This window comes from Malus domestica, chromosome 02, assembly GCF_042453785.1.
Source record: "Malus domestica chromosome 02, GDT2T_hap1".
Lineage (NCBI taxonomy): Eukaryota > Viridiplantae > Streptophyta > Magnoliopsida > Rosales > Rosaceae > Malus > Malus domestica.
The window spans coordinates 33,425,862-33,441,283 of NC_091662.1; the positions used below are offsets into that span (position 1 = coordinate 33,425,862).

Here is a 15,422-nt window from a genome sequence, read left to right on the forward strand (position 1 = left end):
ATTTTTTATATATTATTATTATTATTATTATTATTATTATTATTAAGGAGATGGAATAGGGTTCTAAATTATTATAATAATCAAAGCGAGAGGAGTTTCGAACCAAAGACACATATGTAGAAACTCAACACTCTATTCACTAGGATATTGGATCACATGCAAAAAAAAAAAAATCTTTCTCCAATGAGATTTATACTCACAATGACACACCCTGTCCCGAAGGAGGGCATGCTGGCCGTCACGTGAGAGTGACGTAACCATTTACACAGTACGGAAGCTTTAAGATACAATTTATAAGTTGATACACCCGAAGGTGAGTCCTAATTTTGTCCAATCTGTCAGAACACCGTCAAATTCCTCGTAGTCACCACACCTTTGTGATTCCTGAACCTGGAGGGGCGCAAAACCAAAATTGAGTGGGTCAGTAAAACAATTCTTTTCAAAACAAGCTTTTCTCAAAACGTTATAACCCCTCTCCGTAAAACTTGTATACTTTCCCAGAAATGTAAAATATAAATATATATATATATATATATATATATATATTCTCAATACTTCAATTCATTAACTCAACATTTTTCAGTACAAATATGCCATGCCATGTCGGAATTCAACAGTTAAGTATGAATGCATCAACAATAATTATATCAGGTGCAAGAAAGTAATCAACCGGAGGCCCTCTAATGGCCCTGTACGGTTGAACCTAGAGCTCAAAATCTATCACTCTCACTCTGCCGGAGTCACCAACTGTGACCTGTACGGCCTATTGCCAGAGTCACTAGCTGTAACCTGTACGGCCTTCTGCACATAAGTCGGAACCACCTAATGTAGTCTGTACGACTTAATGGTTAATATTACGCTCTAGTGCTTTCTCATCAATCATCTGTGCACATAATCTAAGGTCACCCACCAGTCGAAATCTCACTAACACTCTTCGACTGGCCCGTCGCACCCACTCCGCGTGGACTGTGCGACCAGCATCTACTTGGATCCAAGGCGAGCGTGCGATGCGGTGAATACTATAAGCACTAAACCATGGTGCAGGATTTGAGCTCAATATACATCAACATCATCATAACAGAAATAAATACTCACCTGTGCGTCCACCGCACCATTTCATACATATGCATCATAAATCAATTCTTACCTGTGCGTCCACCGCACCAATTCATACATATGCATCATATATTAATTCATACATGGCATTTCAACTCACATTTCTATATACTTTTCATATCAATTCTATGCATGGTATTTCACTTCCCGTTTTTCCACATAACTCATATGCATTTCATTTTAAACATATTTTCATTTCAATTCAACTTCTGGGAAACGTCAAGTATATATATATATACGGAAAACAAAACTGCCCACTCACCTGGAGTTCGTCCAACAACTCCCTAGCACCACACATCAAGGCGTCACGACGATCGCCGCCTAGAATAGTAATCAAATCCAACCTCAGAATTCATATCGATAGAATATATAACTTATATAAAATACGTCACTACGTAGTTCGATCCGGAGGATCCGCCACTCAGATTTTAAATCCATAACTTCCAGAGGTCCACAATATATCTCTAGGATAACATTCTAAAATTTCATTTCCATCCAACGGTCGGATCTCGGTCAATTAACAAAACTACGTGACGGTTTACATTCTATTTTATGGACTTACAACTCCAATTTCGGAAGATCCGTAACTCGGATTCCCAATCCGTAAGTTCCAATAATCCTCAAATATTACGTATTACAACGTATCAAAGTTTGGTAACGATCCAACGGTCGGATCGTCAATTCATATTTTCACCTAAATGCAAAAACTATAAAACGTTATTTGAACACATAACCAACAATCCTTAATAACTTTCTCATACGGTGCTCAATTTGGGTATATAAATATACCACAGTGATCTACTCGACGTCACGGACGTCGAAATATTTTTAAAATAATTTTTTACTGTAGCACGCGCCCCCACGCGCCAAGGAAGGCACGGACCTACGCGCCCCCACGCGCACCTTCTTCTTCCTTGGGTCGCCGGACTGGTTTTTCCGGCGGCCGTTTTTCAAATTGCCATAACTTTGTCATTTCTCAACGCAATCAAGTGATTCAAAAACGAAAGTTGTAGCCCTTGAAGATACAAAGAGAATGATACCTTGCACAACACCTAGTTCGCCGTGGTTTGGCCGGAAACTTCCTTGAAAGCCTCGGAGGTCGCCGGAAACTGGGTAAGTTTCAAATGAGTATAACTTCTTCAATACTCAACGAAATTGAGTGAAACAAAAAGGAAAGTTGTAGTACTTGACGAGACGAAGAGATTGGTACCTACCTCAACTCCTAACTCGCCGGGGATTCGCCGGAAAGAGCCTCGAAAGCTCCGGCCAAACTTTGAACTTGTCGATCTCCGTGTTCTTACGTCCAAAAACTTCCAATGAAGCACTCCGAGCTTCCTTGGGACTTCCTTAAGCTCACTGTGAGCTTGGTTTCACCTAAAACAAAGCCAATTCGAAGATCATGAACAGTGCTCTTCACGGAAACTTGGAAACTAGGGGTTTTCCGAAGCAAAACTTACCTGAAATGGATACCAACGTGATCGTGAAGTCCTCAGGATTCCAATGGTGGTCTCAAACTTGACGTTGGTATAGATTTAGGGTGGTTTTGTGGTGGTCCGTGTGAGTTCGAAGGAGAGGGAGAGAGAAAGAATGAATGACAGTATACGGGAATTGGGGAGGGTTTTGAGGGATGTGGGGATCCCACTTTCAAACTTTAACATGTTCATGAAATTCTTGGTCTAAGTTTAAACCCTAAAACTAGTTTAAGAACTTTAGGTTAAACTAATGTCACATTTATGCACCTTAATCCCGTTTAAGGTTGTATTGGTCATTTCACGTCATCGGAATTAATAATTCCGGGACGGGCTGTGACACACAACACGGGCCTCATATGGCAAAATTCAAGCTTAACATATGGACAACTCAAATCGAATGACGTGGCGCACGTGTGCCATTGAACTTCAAATTAACAATATGAAGAGTAGTCCAACTTACTTACTAAACAAATTGTACAATAGTTTTAACCAAAAATGTGAAATTGTTAGATTTACTGAACTTAGGAGTTAAATGTGTATATAATTCATTGTTCTAAAAATTCCCGCCTAGGCACTAAGCGGTTGGTCATCACCCTGATTATTCTATAACCGTTTGAAAAACAAGAAAAGGCGCATAAGTACGGTCTACACACGCTTAGATCGCGACTCGTATTTAAATAGAAAATAGATAACTTTCATTGTTTGCATTTTATTTTTTCAATAAATTGTAAAAAAACTTGTTAAATACTTGGATGAACACTCATTGAATGATTGTTTCTCACGTTTTCAATATGTTCAAATATTTTATATTTATGTCGTTTTATTTTACAATTTATGTATCCTTGAACAATTGTATATTTTTTTAAATATATAGATGGACAAATATTTATATATTATACAATCATTGATGATTGTTTCCCACGTTTTCAATATGATTGTACACAACATTACAAAGAAGCCTCCAAGCTCCAACTTATGTTTTTTAATCAGATGATTCTGTCTAAATTCTTAATAACATAGGAATTTTACATAGGACCTCCAAGCTCCTACCTGCTGAATGCATATGTATTCCTCCAGAGAACCTCACATAGGAAATCGATAAGAAGGTTGATGGAGCTTCCTTCACGTCAGAAGCAAATCCGTTCAGTCAGAGTTTCAGACCGCTCGACATCGCAGTTCCAGTATTCACATTAGTTTTATAATAGTTTTACGACAACCAACCAAAATGCTAAAGAGTCACCATCGAAGAGAGGCTCGCAACGAACCCCGGACCCTACCCTGCGAGTTCGACGGCACGGAGTAAGCTCCGGCGAGCACCGCCCCTTTCGAGGCCATTTCCGGCCAAACCACGGCGATTTGGCAGGCATATAAGGTATCAATCTCTTCGTCTCGTCGCATACTACAACTTTCCTTTTTGTTTCACTCAATGTCATTGAATATTGAAGAAGTTATACTCATTTGAATCTTACCCAGTTTCCGGCGAGTCCAACGGCTTTCGAGGAATTTTCCGGCCAAAAAACGGCGATTTAGACGTCGTGTGAGGTATCATTCTCTTCGTCTCTTCCAGGGCTACAACTTTCGTTTTTGTCTCGCTTGATTTCCTTAAGTATTGACAAAGTTATGGCCGTTTAAAGTTGGGTGGTTTTCCGGCCGAATCTCCGGCCTTCTTCTTCGGCAAAACCAGGCCTCTCAGGCCCTTTAGAAAACCCAACGGGCCTTAGCCCGTTTTGGACCAACCCAGTACCCCAGCCCACATCCTTTTTATTTTTAGTTATGTGTTTTTAAAACCTAAGGGCCTTGGGCCGGATTTAAATGAAAGGGCTTAAAGCCCTGTTTTTCTTTATTTATTTTTATTAAGGCCTTAAGGCCTTGTGATTTTGTGCCCGTGGGTGTGTGTGTTAGGTGTGTATGTGTATGTGTTTATGCATGCACATGCATGCCGTGTGTGTGTGTGTGTATTTGTAGTATGTGTGTGTTTGGGCTAAAGCCCAATCCCCAATTCTCACCTTAAAACCATTTTAACCCAAAACCCTAGGTTCTTAAAATCCTTTAAAACCCTAAACCCATCAAATCCCAAATCCCCTATTTTATTTAAACCTAAACCCTAATCCGGATTTCAAGCCTAAAACCCGTTTGACCTAATTTGACCGTTGACCCCCGGTCAACGTTGACTTTAAAGTTGACTTTTCGGGTTTTCGTCCGGGACCCTTCTTAGGGTAATTCGACGTTCTGAATCCGTTTCCAATGTCCGTTTTCCCAAATTCAATTGCTATTATATAGTTTTATTAATTGTACCATTTAATGTGCTTAGGGGCAATTATTGTGACGTTTCCATCTTCGCTAGTGGCGCAGCTTTTGGCAACTAAGTACTGTGAGTGGACCCCTTCTAAAATTACATGATTTGATAATTTAATTGCATAAATGATTAGCATGCCTACGAATTTATGATTTGATTTATGTGAAGCATGATGATTTAATATATTGATTATCGTCTCGTGTTTTGGTGAGGAATTATTTATTAGCCTATATTGAGCTATATTTTAATATATCGTATTTTCTATTAAAACCATGAACTGGTAGACTATCTGATAAATGACGATAGGATGCTAGAACATGATTTTGAACCCCTCTTTATAGTGTAGACGATGATCGGTAACCTACGCTATGAAGTGGTATTTACGAGAGGCGTAACATTTTGTGCGTACCTAGTAGACACTATGCCGCCTGGGGCAAGGATCTGGTGTTGGCATTTAGGCCGGGAGAAATAATCCCTAGCTACGGGCTGAGGGACATGAAGAGGCATTGGGCCGGGTGGTAGTTATCTCCAGCTACGGGCGCAGAGACTTAGGTGCAGGCATTGGGCCGGGAGTTATATTTATTCGGTGATCTTACTAGCAGCACACCGCGTTTACGAGACGATCTACGAGATGTTTTATGCGATGATTTATATGATGTTTTCCACGATATGGCTTTTTGAGATACTTTGGCATGCTAGGATTTTTATTAAATCCATCACTTATTATGCTAGTAGTTTTCATTTATATAAACTTTGGGGGTTAGTATCTTGATAACTGTTTTATTATTATTGTATATATAAACTTGGTCCACTCACCTTTGTTTTGCGCCCCCATTCAGGACTTAGAATCAAGGCACCTAATCCCGGCGTCAAGACATTTCCGCAACAGTATCTTCGGATCCTCTCGATGTAGGACCCACTCCTTTATTCATTAAATTTTATCTTAATTCTTTTTAGTGATTAGGTTTAGTTGTATGCTCTGAGCACGTTCCTAAATTATTAATTCATGGTATTTTAAATTTCATAACCCTTATTTATTTCTTATTCTTAGCTTTTGTATCAATTAATGGCTTTCGTCACCCTCGGGTGTCGGCCAGCACGTGTCTATCCTGGTATTCGGGGAATATCAGGGTCGGGGCGTGTCAATACAAATATATGTGTTACTAAAATGTGAGCGTCAACCAAAAGCCAATTGCCTCTTCACGCGTGGCATCACTCAAGCCAAACACAAAAATAGCCTGCTCTAATATTATGCAAGCTTTTAATTCCTACTGTGGGATTCACACGCTCAACAGAGCGATTTAAATAATGATGAAAAAGGAAAACAACATGTAAATTAAACTTGCCGAGGTGGCGAGGTGCAATCTTCAACTGTTAGGTTTGCAGAAAAACATTCTACACCAACACCAACCAGAAAATGACAGTGGCTACGTGACATTGAAGAATGATGAGAAAGCACGCCGCCGCATTCAAAGAACAGCAGTATGAGGAAAAATAACATCGAGGGACCGGGTTAACTCTTCCCATGCAGGCCGGATAATCATATTCATGCCTGAGCACCATTCAAGGACCACTCTGTCAACAACAACTGCCCTTGGATAGACCTATCTTTGCATAGTTTCACGGTTCTCTGCACAAATAAATCCCGCACATAAATAAGTCCCAGGAGATTGTCACGAATCTTAGTGAAAAATGGAGGGAAAGATGTATGAAGGGATAGAGTAGTTGAAATTGCAGTGTTAATATGACTGATAATAATATTGGTAAGGTGACTAAGGTCTAAATAGTCAAGGTGAAATTTCTGCAGATACATATTGCATAATCTACAAAAGACTCAATAATGCCAATTCAAACTGAAGAAACCATAGTTGATTCAACTGAGTAATAAATAATAATGACAAGGAAGTCTGAAGTTCGATTTTCAGCTATATGAGTCTTGTTTTAGCCAGCAGAGAGTCAAAGGTTGCTTAGCTAATAATGTTACGCTTCATGAATATGAAACATGTATGTCCAACTAACAAATCGATGCATTAAAGGTCATTTAGTAGGCTTTATTTCATCATACACCGAAATTATCTAATACAAGTATTGGATTACATAACCTATAAATTTCCATAGGTAGCTCAAGAATAGGCACTTGAACAACAAAATTAAATAAGTGAGGTTACATACCTGACTTTGATTTGCAGAATGAGAACCAAAACATACTCCAGAAGCTCATATGATCACTTTCTCATCAATCTTTATGCAAGGAATGCCAGCTATCTTGGACCAGTCGTCCCCTCTTTTATTCTGATACCTTTTCTTCAGGGAAGGACACCGTTCAATGCTTAGAAAAGAAAGAGATATTGGCAGCCCCTCTTCTGGAAGGAATTCAAGATTATCACAACAATGAATTTGTAGCCTCTTTAGAGAAGTAAGGTGCTGAAGTCCCTTCCCGTCAAAAGATTTAAGACTAGGTAGTCCATAGATGTAGAGATTTTCAAGAGTAGTAGGGAGCAGCTTTTCCTTCAGCAACGTCCGGAAGAGATCCTCGCTTCCCCTCCCACCAATTGAAAACTGTCGAAGAAAGCTTTCTTCCAATCTCCACTTTGCTGAAGGCTTGAGTTTATCACAATAACAGACTTCAAAGACTTCTAAATTGAGAGGCAAACCCTCTTCTGCAACTGACTCAAGGTTTGGAAGAGCGGATATTCTCAATTCCCGAAGGTCATTGAAGGCGTGAAGTTGTTTGGGCAATGACTTCAAATTTTTGCATCCGAAGACTGAAAGGGATTTGAGATGGCTGATTTCTCCTTCAACTGCTTCAAAGGAAAGAGATTCAAGATTCACACAGCTCCAGATTGAAAGATTCTTCAGTTGGGGAAAAAGGCCCAACGGGAAGGACGTTAGTGAATCACAGCTACAAGATATATTTAGAGTTTCAAGGTAGGCAAATTTCGGTATCATCTTCTTATGGGTTAGAAATTCTAATTTCCTGCAATTTGTTATTTCAAGTAATTTCAACATACTGGGTAGACCATCTCTCGGGAACGACAACAGGGATGGACACTCTTGTAAATGAAGTGTTGTCAATGTTGTGGGTAGCCTATCACTAGGAAACAACGTCAAGAATGGACAATTCCAAATACTCAACTTTTGAAGATGATTGCTGATAGAGGCAGAATAAGCGCAGTTGGTGCTTTAGTCCGTATGTACATGTTCCTGCGGCTCGGATGAGTATTCTTGTTTATATCGTGCACCATGTTATTGAGCAAACCCTCTAAATTGACAATATTTCCAATCTCAAGTTTCTGAAGTGAGGTCAGGAACTCTTTACCCAGTAATGATAACAGAAATGGGCACCCATCTAGAGTTAATTCTTCAAAAGATTGTTGCAACTCCACATTAAAGGTAGTGGTGGCCCTTTCATGTAAAACCCCACAGCCGGACACACATAGTTTTCTCAAGGAAGGAAGATGATTAGGCAAGTTTCCTCTCAGCTTGGGACACTTTTTTAAAACCAGCTCCTTGAGATGAGGAAAGACTGAACTCTGTCCTCCACTTGGTAGCCAGTCCTCCCACTCCGGCATCTCCATAAAGATCAACTTCTCCAGACTCTGGAATGGTTGAATTAGAGAAGATCCGTCGCCATAGAACTGAGGACCTACTGTTGCAAGAAAATTCATCCCCCCTATAAAGAGCCCTCTGAGAGCTGGCAGCTGCCCAAGCGATGGCAAGGACAGACAACTACATTGACTAAGACGCATGAATTGTACATGAGAGAATGACGAGTCTCCCAACCAACTGGGGAAGCGGTTTCTAACATAGAATTTGATGGTTAGTTTTTCCAAATTTATGGGCGGCTGGAGCTTGTCAAGTACATCTCTGTCATTGTGGTACTCCTTACAAATTCGGGCACCATCTCTCCACCCCAATGTTAACTCCTTGAGACCTTTCTTATCCTTCAAATTGGCCTGCAAAGCATCCTCAGCATCGACACCATCTTGTAGCTTCAAAATAGAAAGTTTTCCCTCAATATATGGAAGCTCCCCCAATTCTCTGATGCTTGACCCAGTAGATTTACCCACAACGAAAGTGGTCAATTTTCTCAGACTTTTTAATCTACCCATCCGCAATGGCATGTCCTTTATGTTAGTTCCACTAATATCAACATGTCGCAGATTAATCAACTTTTGCATATCTGCAGGCAATTCAATGAGAGAGGAACAGTGTGATAACAGTAAAGTCTGCAGATTGTAGAGAGTGCATATTCTATCAGGTAGCCTTCTGATTCCAGTGTGGGAGAGATTGATATAACGCAAACTTATGAGATTACCAATTGACTTCGGCAACTTAGTGACATTTTTATAACCTGACAATGATAACACCCGCAAACTTCTTATTGCTGGCAACAAATCTTGTGGAATCCTTTCACTGATAAAATTTTGCCGATGCCTATATGACTCCAAAGGTAGGAAGGTCCGCAAACACTTAGCTCTGTTTAATGACTCAAATTTCGGGGCAATATCAAATTCTTCTTTAATATAAGAAATATGACGAACTCGTTCAGGAACTTCCTTTGATTCCTCCGCTTCTAATCTGTAGCAAATTTCTTTTGACACGAACAGAGCCAAATCATTAATGAGATAGTGCATTCTGAAAACTGACGACTTAATTCCTGACCTTTGAAACAGGCATCGGGATAATAGCTCATCAAAATATTGCATAGCCACCTCTTCCATTCTTTTCCCATCTCCAGATTGAGGAATTAAACCTTCTGCCATCCAAAGTAAAGCCACATCTTCCTTTTTGAACTCGTAATCGCGTGGAAAGATTGAACAATAAGCAAAGCACTGCTTTAAATGAGTTGGGAGATAATGGTAGCTCAATCTAAGAGCCACGAGATTATCGTCGTGGATTAGCTGCAAGCTATTTAATATGCGGTTCCATTCGTTAACTTCTGTACTGCATTGCAAGAGGCCACCTAGTGTTCTTGCAGCTAAAGGCATACCGAAGCACTTAAGTGCAAGTTGCTTACCTATTCCTTCCAATTCTGGATATGAACTGGGGTTTTCATTTCCAAATGCATGTTTTGCAAGTAACAACCAACAACATTCTTTTGACAGTTGTGGTAAGTGGTAAATAGATACGGTGTGCACGAGGGACGCCACAATTGTGCTCCTTGTTGTCACAATGACCCTACTTCCCCTTGCCCCATAAGTGAAAGGAGCTTGGAGAAAATTCCAATCATTATAGTTGCCATTCTGAAGGTCATCCAACACAAATAGAAACTTTTTCCCCCTTACTTGTTCCCTAAATTCTTCTTGAAGCAATATCATATCTAAATTTCCAACAGGTTTTGAAGCAATTGACTCAAAAAGGGTTTTTGTTACCCTAACAGGATCAAAATCTTGGGAAACACGTACCCAAGCTCTAACATCAAAATACTCTTTCACTCTGTTGTCATTGTAAAGGAGCTGAGCAAGGGTTGTCTTGCCAACACCGTCCATCCCAACTATGGGGATTACAGATATATCACCGCTACTTGCATCATCAGTTAGCAACAGTGTTTTCAACTTCTCTTTGTCTTCATCCCTGCCATAAATATCCTCAGCAGAGCGAGCTGTTGGAGTTCGTAGTGAAATATTCCCTCTAACAACACTTTCTTTCAAACCAAGGACATCTTTCTGTTTTGCAAGGTGATCTATTATCTCAAATGTCTTCTGCTCCAAATCAAAATTATAGGATCTCATCCAAAGATTGTTGTTCAATATGTGACTCCATTCCTTGTAACCTACTTTACAACCTAAGAGACCCCCAAGTGCTTTTGCAGCTAAAGGAAGACCATTGCACTTGCTTGCAATTTGCTTACCAATTTCTTCCAAGTCTGGATGCACACGAGAATTTTCATTTCTAAATGCATGTTTTGCAAGTAACAACCAACAATCTTTATCTGACCAAGGTTTCATGTAGTGAATAGAAACAGTATGCACAATGGATGCAACATTTGCGTACCTTGTTGTCACTATGACCTTACTTCCCCTCGCCCCAAAAGTAAAAGGAGCCCGTACAAGATCCCAATCATTAGAGTTCTCATTCCAAAGGTCATCCAACACAAATAGAAACTTTTTCCCCCTCACTTGTTCGCTAAGTTCAACTTGAAGCAAGCTCATATCTAAAATCTCGCGAGGTTCTGAAGTAATTGACCCGAGAAGGTTTTTAGTTACCCTAACAGCATCAAAATCTTCAGAAACACAGGCCCAAGCTTTGACATCAAAATACTCTTTTATTTTTTCATCATTGTAAAGAAGCTCAGCAAGGGTTGTCTTGCCGACACCGCCCATCCCAACTATGGGGATTACAGATATATCACCGCTACTTGCATCATCAGATAGCAACAGTGTTTTCAACTCCTCTTTGTCTTCATCCCTACCAAAAATATCCTCGACAACAAAGGGCGTTGTTGGACTCTGTGACGAAACACTCCCTCTAACAGCACGTTCTTTCAAACTGAGAACATCTTTCTGTTTTGCAAGGAAATCTAATCTCTCATAAGTCTTTTGAATCCTACCATTCACTCCTCGATAAGAAGGACTAAGAGAATCAGAAAGAAAATTCCACACATGGGTTTTCTTAGTTTGGTATTCAGCTTCCACCTTGCGACGCAAACCTTCAGCATCAATCTCATCCACTAGGTCCTCTGCATCGAAGACTGCATGTCTGAGCTCTCTAAGCCACGCTCTCACAGTATAGTTCCCAATCTGCTTCTCCTCTGCATCATCAAGCACTGCATCAAGGGTCAAAAAAGACAGCTGCAGTTCCCCCAGGAGTGAATGATCAAGTTTTAGGCCACGGAACAAGTCCATGAACTCGGTAGAAGCAAGCTTGTTGCGGAGCCTCTGGATTGAAGCAGAGAGAAAGGCCTCTGCATCCATTTTTCTCTCTTCTTTCTCTTTTTCTTTCCTGGAAACTAGTGATTTGAAATTCTTGAATCACAGAAATTGAAGTAAGGAACTACTAGATCTTGTTTTGATCAATAATGCAGTGGTCCACACACTTTAATTGTCAACAAAAGAAGCTGCTGTCTGTCAACATGGACATGGCAATTGTCAATGTTAATTACTCCTCACATTAAATGTTGTCAAGTGAGGTGGGAACATGTGGTTAATGGTATTAGATATTAGTTGTATAGTTTGTAATATAAAGAGCTCCTTCCGGAGCCAATGTAATACAATGAAAAACAAGAAAATTGACCCAGAAACCCATTATTTCTGAGATTAAGAACCGCAGGTTTAATCACTTGGATATGGAAATTTCCGAATATAAAGAGGAGCTTAACCAAGACGTAATTATTTGTGCAAGTTTTTTTTTTGTTTTTTGGTCGAATTTGTGCAAGTTTTATTCTTGCAATTTTAGAATACATCAAAACAATTTTTGTTCTTTTTCATGCTTTTCAGGGGTATCGACGACGTAAACTCTAATTAGGAGCGTCTTTTTGAGCAAAACATCAATTTTGATGTGTGAAAGATAAAATTGAGTGTTTGTGAAGTTATCGTCTCAACTTAATTACTTTCACAATTTAATAAACCAGGGTTAATTTTATCATAAAAAATCTCGATATTAGTAGTGAAAGCATTCATTTGTACGTATAATATATTCTTGTTGAAAACTGTAAAACTAACTTTTCATTTCATCGATCAACCGAAATAAATATATCCATTCAGTGTTTTGGCATATTTATATTTATGGATAAAATTTGTGTCATACACTTTTATTTTTAATTTGTACCTATTTTCAATTTGCAACCTTTTTTTTTCTTTGTCAAACGATTGATTTTATTAAATTAGGTGTTAAATTAGCCACTAATGAGGTTCAAATCCACACCATCATGCAAAGACTCAACATTTTTTTACCATTGTGGTAAATGGCCACTTGCTTGCAACCAATGTTTTAAATTTGTGCTAATTTTCTTTCGAGTTTTTGTACCCGTATATTTAATTTCTTTTAGTGCCCATATTTTAAAACTTTTATTTGTACTCATAATTATTTTTAATTTTTAATTTTTGTCGATAATTTATTTATAATGTACCCATTTTTCATAAAAAAAATGTACTACTTTGTTATGTAAAATGTATCAATTTTTTTATGTGAAATTTACCCTTTTCTAATGTAAAATATTTTCTTTTTTTTTTTTACTATAATTTACCCGTAGACATTTTTTTTTAAATAAAAAATCTATTTAGATTTCATAATATTCAAATTTGAGAAAAAAAATTAAAAATCCATTGGACCTGTTTTCGTATAAAAAGTCAAGGAATTTATAACTAGCGATAATAAAGATCTTAAGAAAGAAGAATAGTCTCTTTGGAGTTCTTCGTGACCAAGCATATCACCTAGGATAATGGCAAAAATAAGGTAAGAAAATATAAGAGGCAAAGACATACGGATACGGATATAACGGGGAAATACTAGTCGTATATACTATGCTATGAATATTCACAATGACACGAGACCACGGAAATAGCATATTCCAAACAGAAACATCTCCCACCTCACAACCTCTTGATTTTATTTGTTGGGTTGGGACCATTTTTGGGTCTCACTGCTTTCATGGTCACCTTTTACGTCACCACAAAGCAAGCTCTGGACTGGACGAATCTCATTTCTTCAATTTTCTTTTAAACCCAATCTTACTAATGTTCTTTTAAGCCCAATTATTTCTTTTTCAAGCCCATTTATATTATGGATCATTATATGGGTACGGATACGAATTAGTGGACTGGAATCAAAGTTTCCCAAAGAAAAAATTACGATACTAATTAGGGAGTTTTAACGAAACACTCTTAGTACTGTTCATTTTTACCTTTTTTTGGTACTATTCATTACACCTTTATTTTTCATTTGTCATTAAAACTAAAAAATTTTTGAACTTTTCGTTAGTTCTTTTTACCAAGTAGATGAAACCAAGATCTCATTCAAAACTCTAAAAACAATGGGACAGAGTAATTTGTGTATTTACAATCTAATTTAAAATTTAAAAAACTGAATAAACCAAAAGTGTAAAATAATAAACTTGTACTGCCATTAAATTACATACTCTCTTTACTAAAGACACAGGGGAAAACAACACAGGGATTGAAATTGAAAACTACATTTGCAAGCTTGATAAACTTGGACCGCCATTATTTGCCAAAAAAAATAAACTTGGACTGCCATTAAATTACATAGTCCCTTTACTAAAGAAACAGGGAAAAACAACGCAGGGATAGAAATTGAAAATTACATATCGACTAGCTTACAACCATAAAGTGCTGAATACAACCACTGCACCAATTCAAACTCAAAAATACATAATGATTAAACTATCTTAACATTCCAGAAGACTAAAAACACCAAATATAGATGTTGTTATACCAGCAGGCTATCTGCACATTTGACCAAAGTAGAAGAGAAAGAAGATGAAAGGAAGCATTTTTGCTCGTCATCATAAACTATGGTGTATGTTCATCATAAATCTAATCATTTATTACGTAGCATTTCACATAACTCTAGTTAACTTTCACATTAAATGTTACTTTTTCAATTTTGAAAAAAAATTAATCAAGGTTAGGTAAAAGGACACATGATAGATTATTAGGTGTATGGTAAGCATACACCATAGTTTATGGTCATGAGAAAAAATGCTCCAGATTACATCTTCCCAAGAAGTCAATTTTGAAAACATATTCTATCAGAGTCAATTGTAACTACTGTTCAAAATAAGAGGTAAAAATAAAAGAGAGAAAAAGGATATTACTAAATAATACAAACAGTAAAAAATTAGCTTAATTCAATAAAAATAATTGAAAACTAAATAAATCCATACCTGAACAAACATCCATTATCAAACCTCCTCTTGATCTAATTAATAACTGCACCTGGGAGAGAGAATTTATCAAACATAACCAAAAATTAACTTTTAATTTTAAAAATGTTAATTTTTACACAACCTCTCAAATACATCCAAAATTCTATTTAAATAGACAAAAATACCTTCAATTTAATAATCAAATAAATTAAAGACTTTTTAGCCAAAATTGTTCGTGAGATTGGTATAACTCCTTAGTCTGATCCTTAACAATGAAAATCGATAGTAGTAGTCCCTAAATTTGTCTATTCTGAATCATTTTAGTCATTCTATAAAAAATATTTCAATGCTCTGTTAGTGCGACATGTGAATGAACTTTAAAACCTATTCTTTATATTTAAAACTAAAAAGATAATAGTAAGAAAAATAAAACTTATAAAATTAAAAATTAAAAATTAAAAAAGAAGAAGTCGTCACCTTCTTCATTTGGTGGGTAAATCCAACAGACATCCCCAAATCAAAAACCCTAACCTACCTAAACCATCATTCTCTAGCAATCCAAATCCTCAACCTTTCGATCTAAATTTCCACACCCCTGAGATAAATTTAGTGTTATTTCTAAGATTATAGAGAATTGATGTGATTCGGAAAAAGTTTATGTGTTCATGAATTGGCGATGGAGCAGAGACTTGGGTCGTGGGAAGAAGAG

General features: G+C 37.7%; 2 protein-coding genes and 2 long non-coding RNA genes across 4 annotated transcripts; 1 reads left to right on the forward strand and 3 right to left on the reverse strand.

The window, feature by feature from the left end:
- Positions 1-214: 214 nt before the first annotated feature.
- LOC139193947 (uncharacterized) lies at positions 215-2,711 on the reverse strand. The gene is made up of 5 exons (XR_011578530.1): positions 2,574-2,711; positions 2,331-2,490; positions 2,157-2,225; positions 1,379-1,437; positions 215-390 (listed from the first exon to the last, which is right to left on the reverse strand). It is a non-coding gene; the product is annotated as an uncharacterized lncRNA (long non-coding RNA).
- Positions 2,712-4,059: 1,348 nt separating this feature from the next.
- Positions 4,060-5,853, forward strand: LOC139190608 (uncharacterized). Its single transcript, XR_011574926.1, has 3 exons — positions 4,060-4,130; positions 4,900-4,959; positions 5,724-5,853. It is a non-coding gene; the product is annotated as an uncharacterized lncRNA (long non-coding RNA).
- Positions 5,854-6,108: 255 nt separating this feature from the next.
- On the reverse strand, positions 6,109-11,872 carry LOC103418552 (putative disease resistance RPP13-like protein 1). Its single transcript, XM_070817854.1, has 2 exons — positions 7,057-11,872; positions 6,109-6,514 (listed from the first exon to the last, which is right to left on the reverse strand). The coding sequence occupies exon 1, from the start codon at positions 11,799-11,801 to the stop codon at positions 8,016-8,018; it is 3,786 nt and encodes a 1,261-aa protein (XP_070673955.1). The 5' UTR covers positions 11,802-11,872; the 3' UTR covers positions 6,109-6,514; positions 7,057-8,015.
- LOC139191984 (putative disease resistance protein At3g14460) lies at positions 7,102-7,833 on the reverse strand. Its single transcript, XM_070813024.1, has one exon. It carries the CDS (start codon positions 7,831-7,833, stop codon positions 7,102-7,104), a length of 732 nt encoding a protein of 243 aa, XP_070669125.1.
- Positions 11,873-15,422: the final 3,550 nt, after the last annotated feature.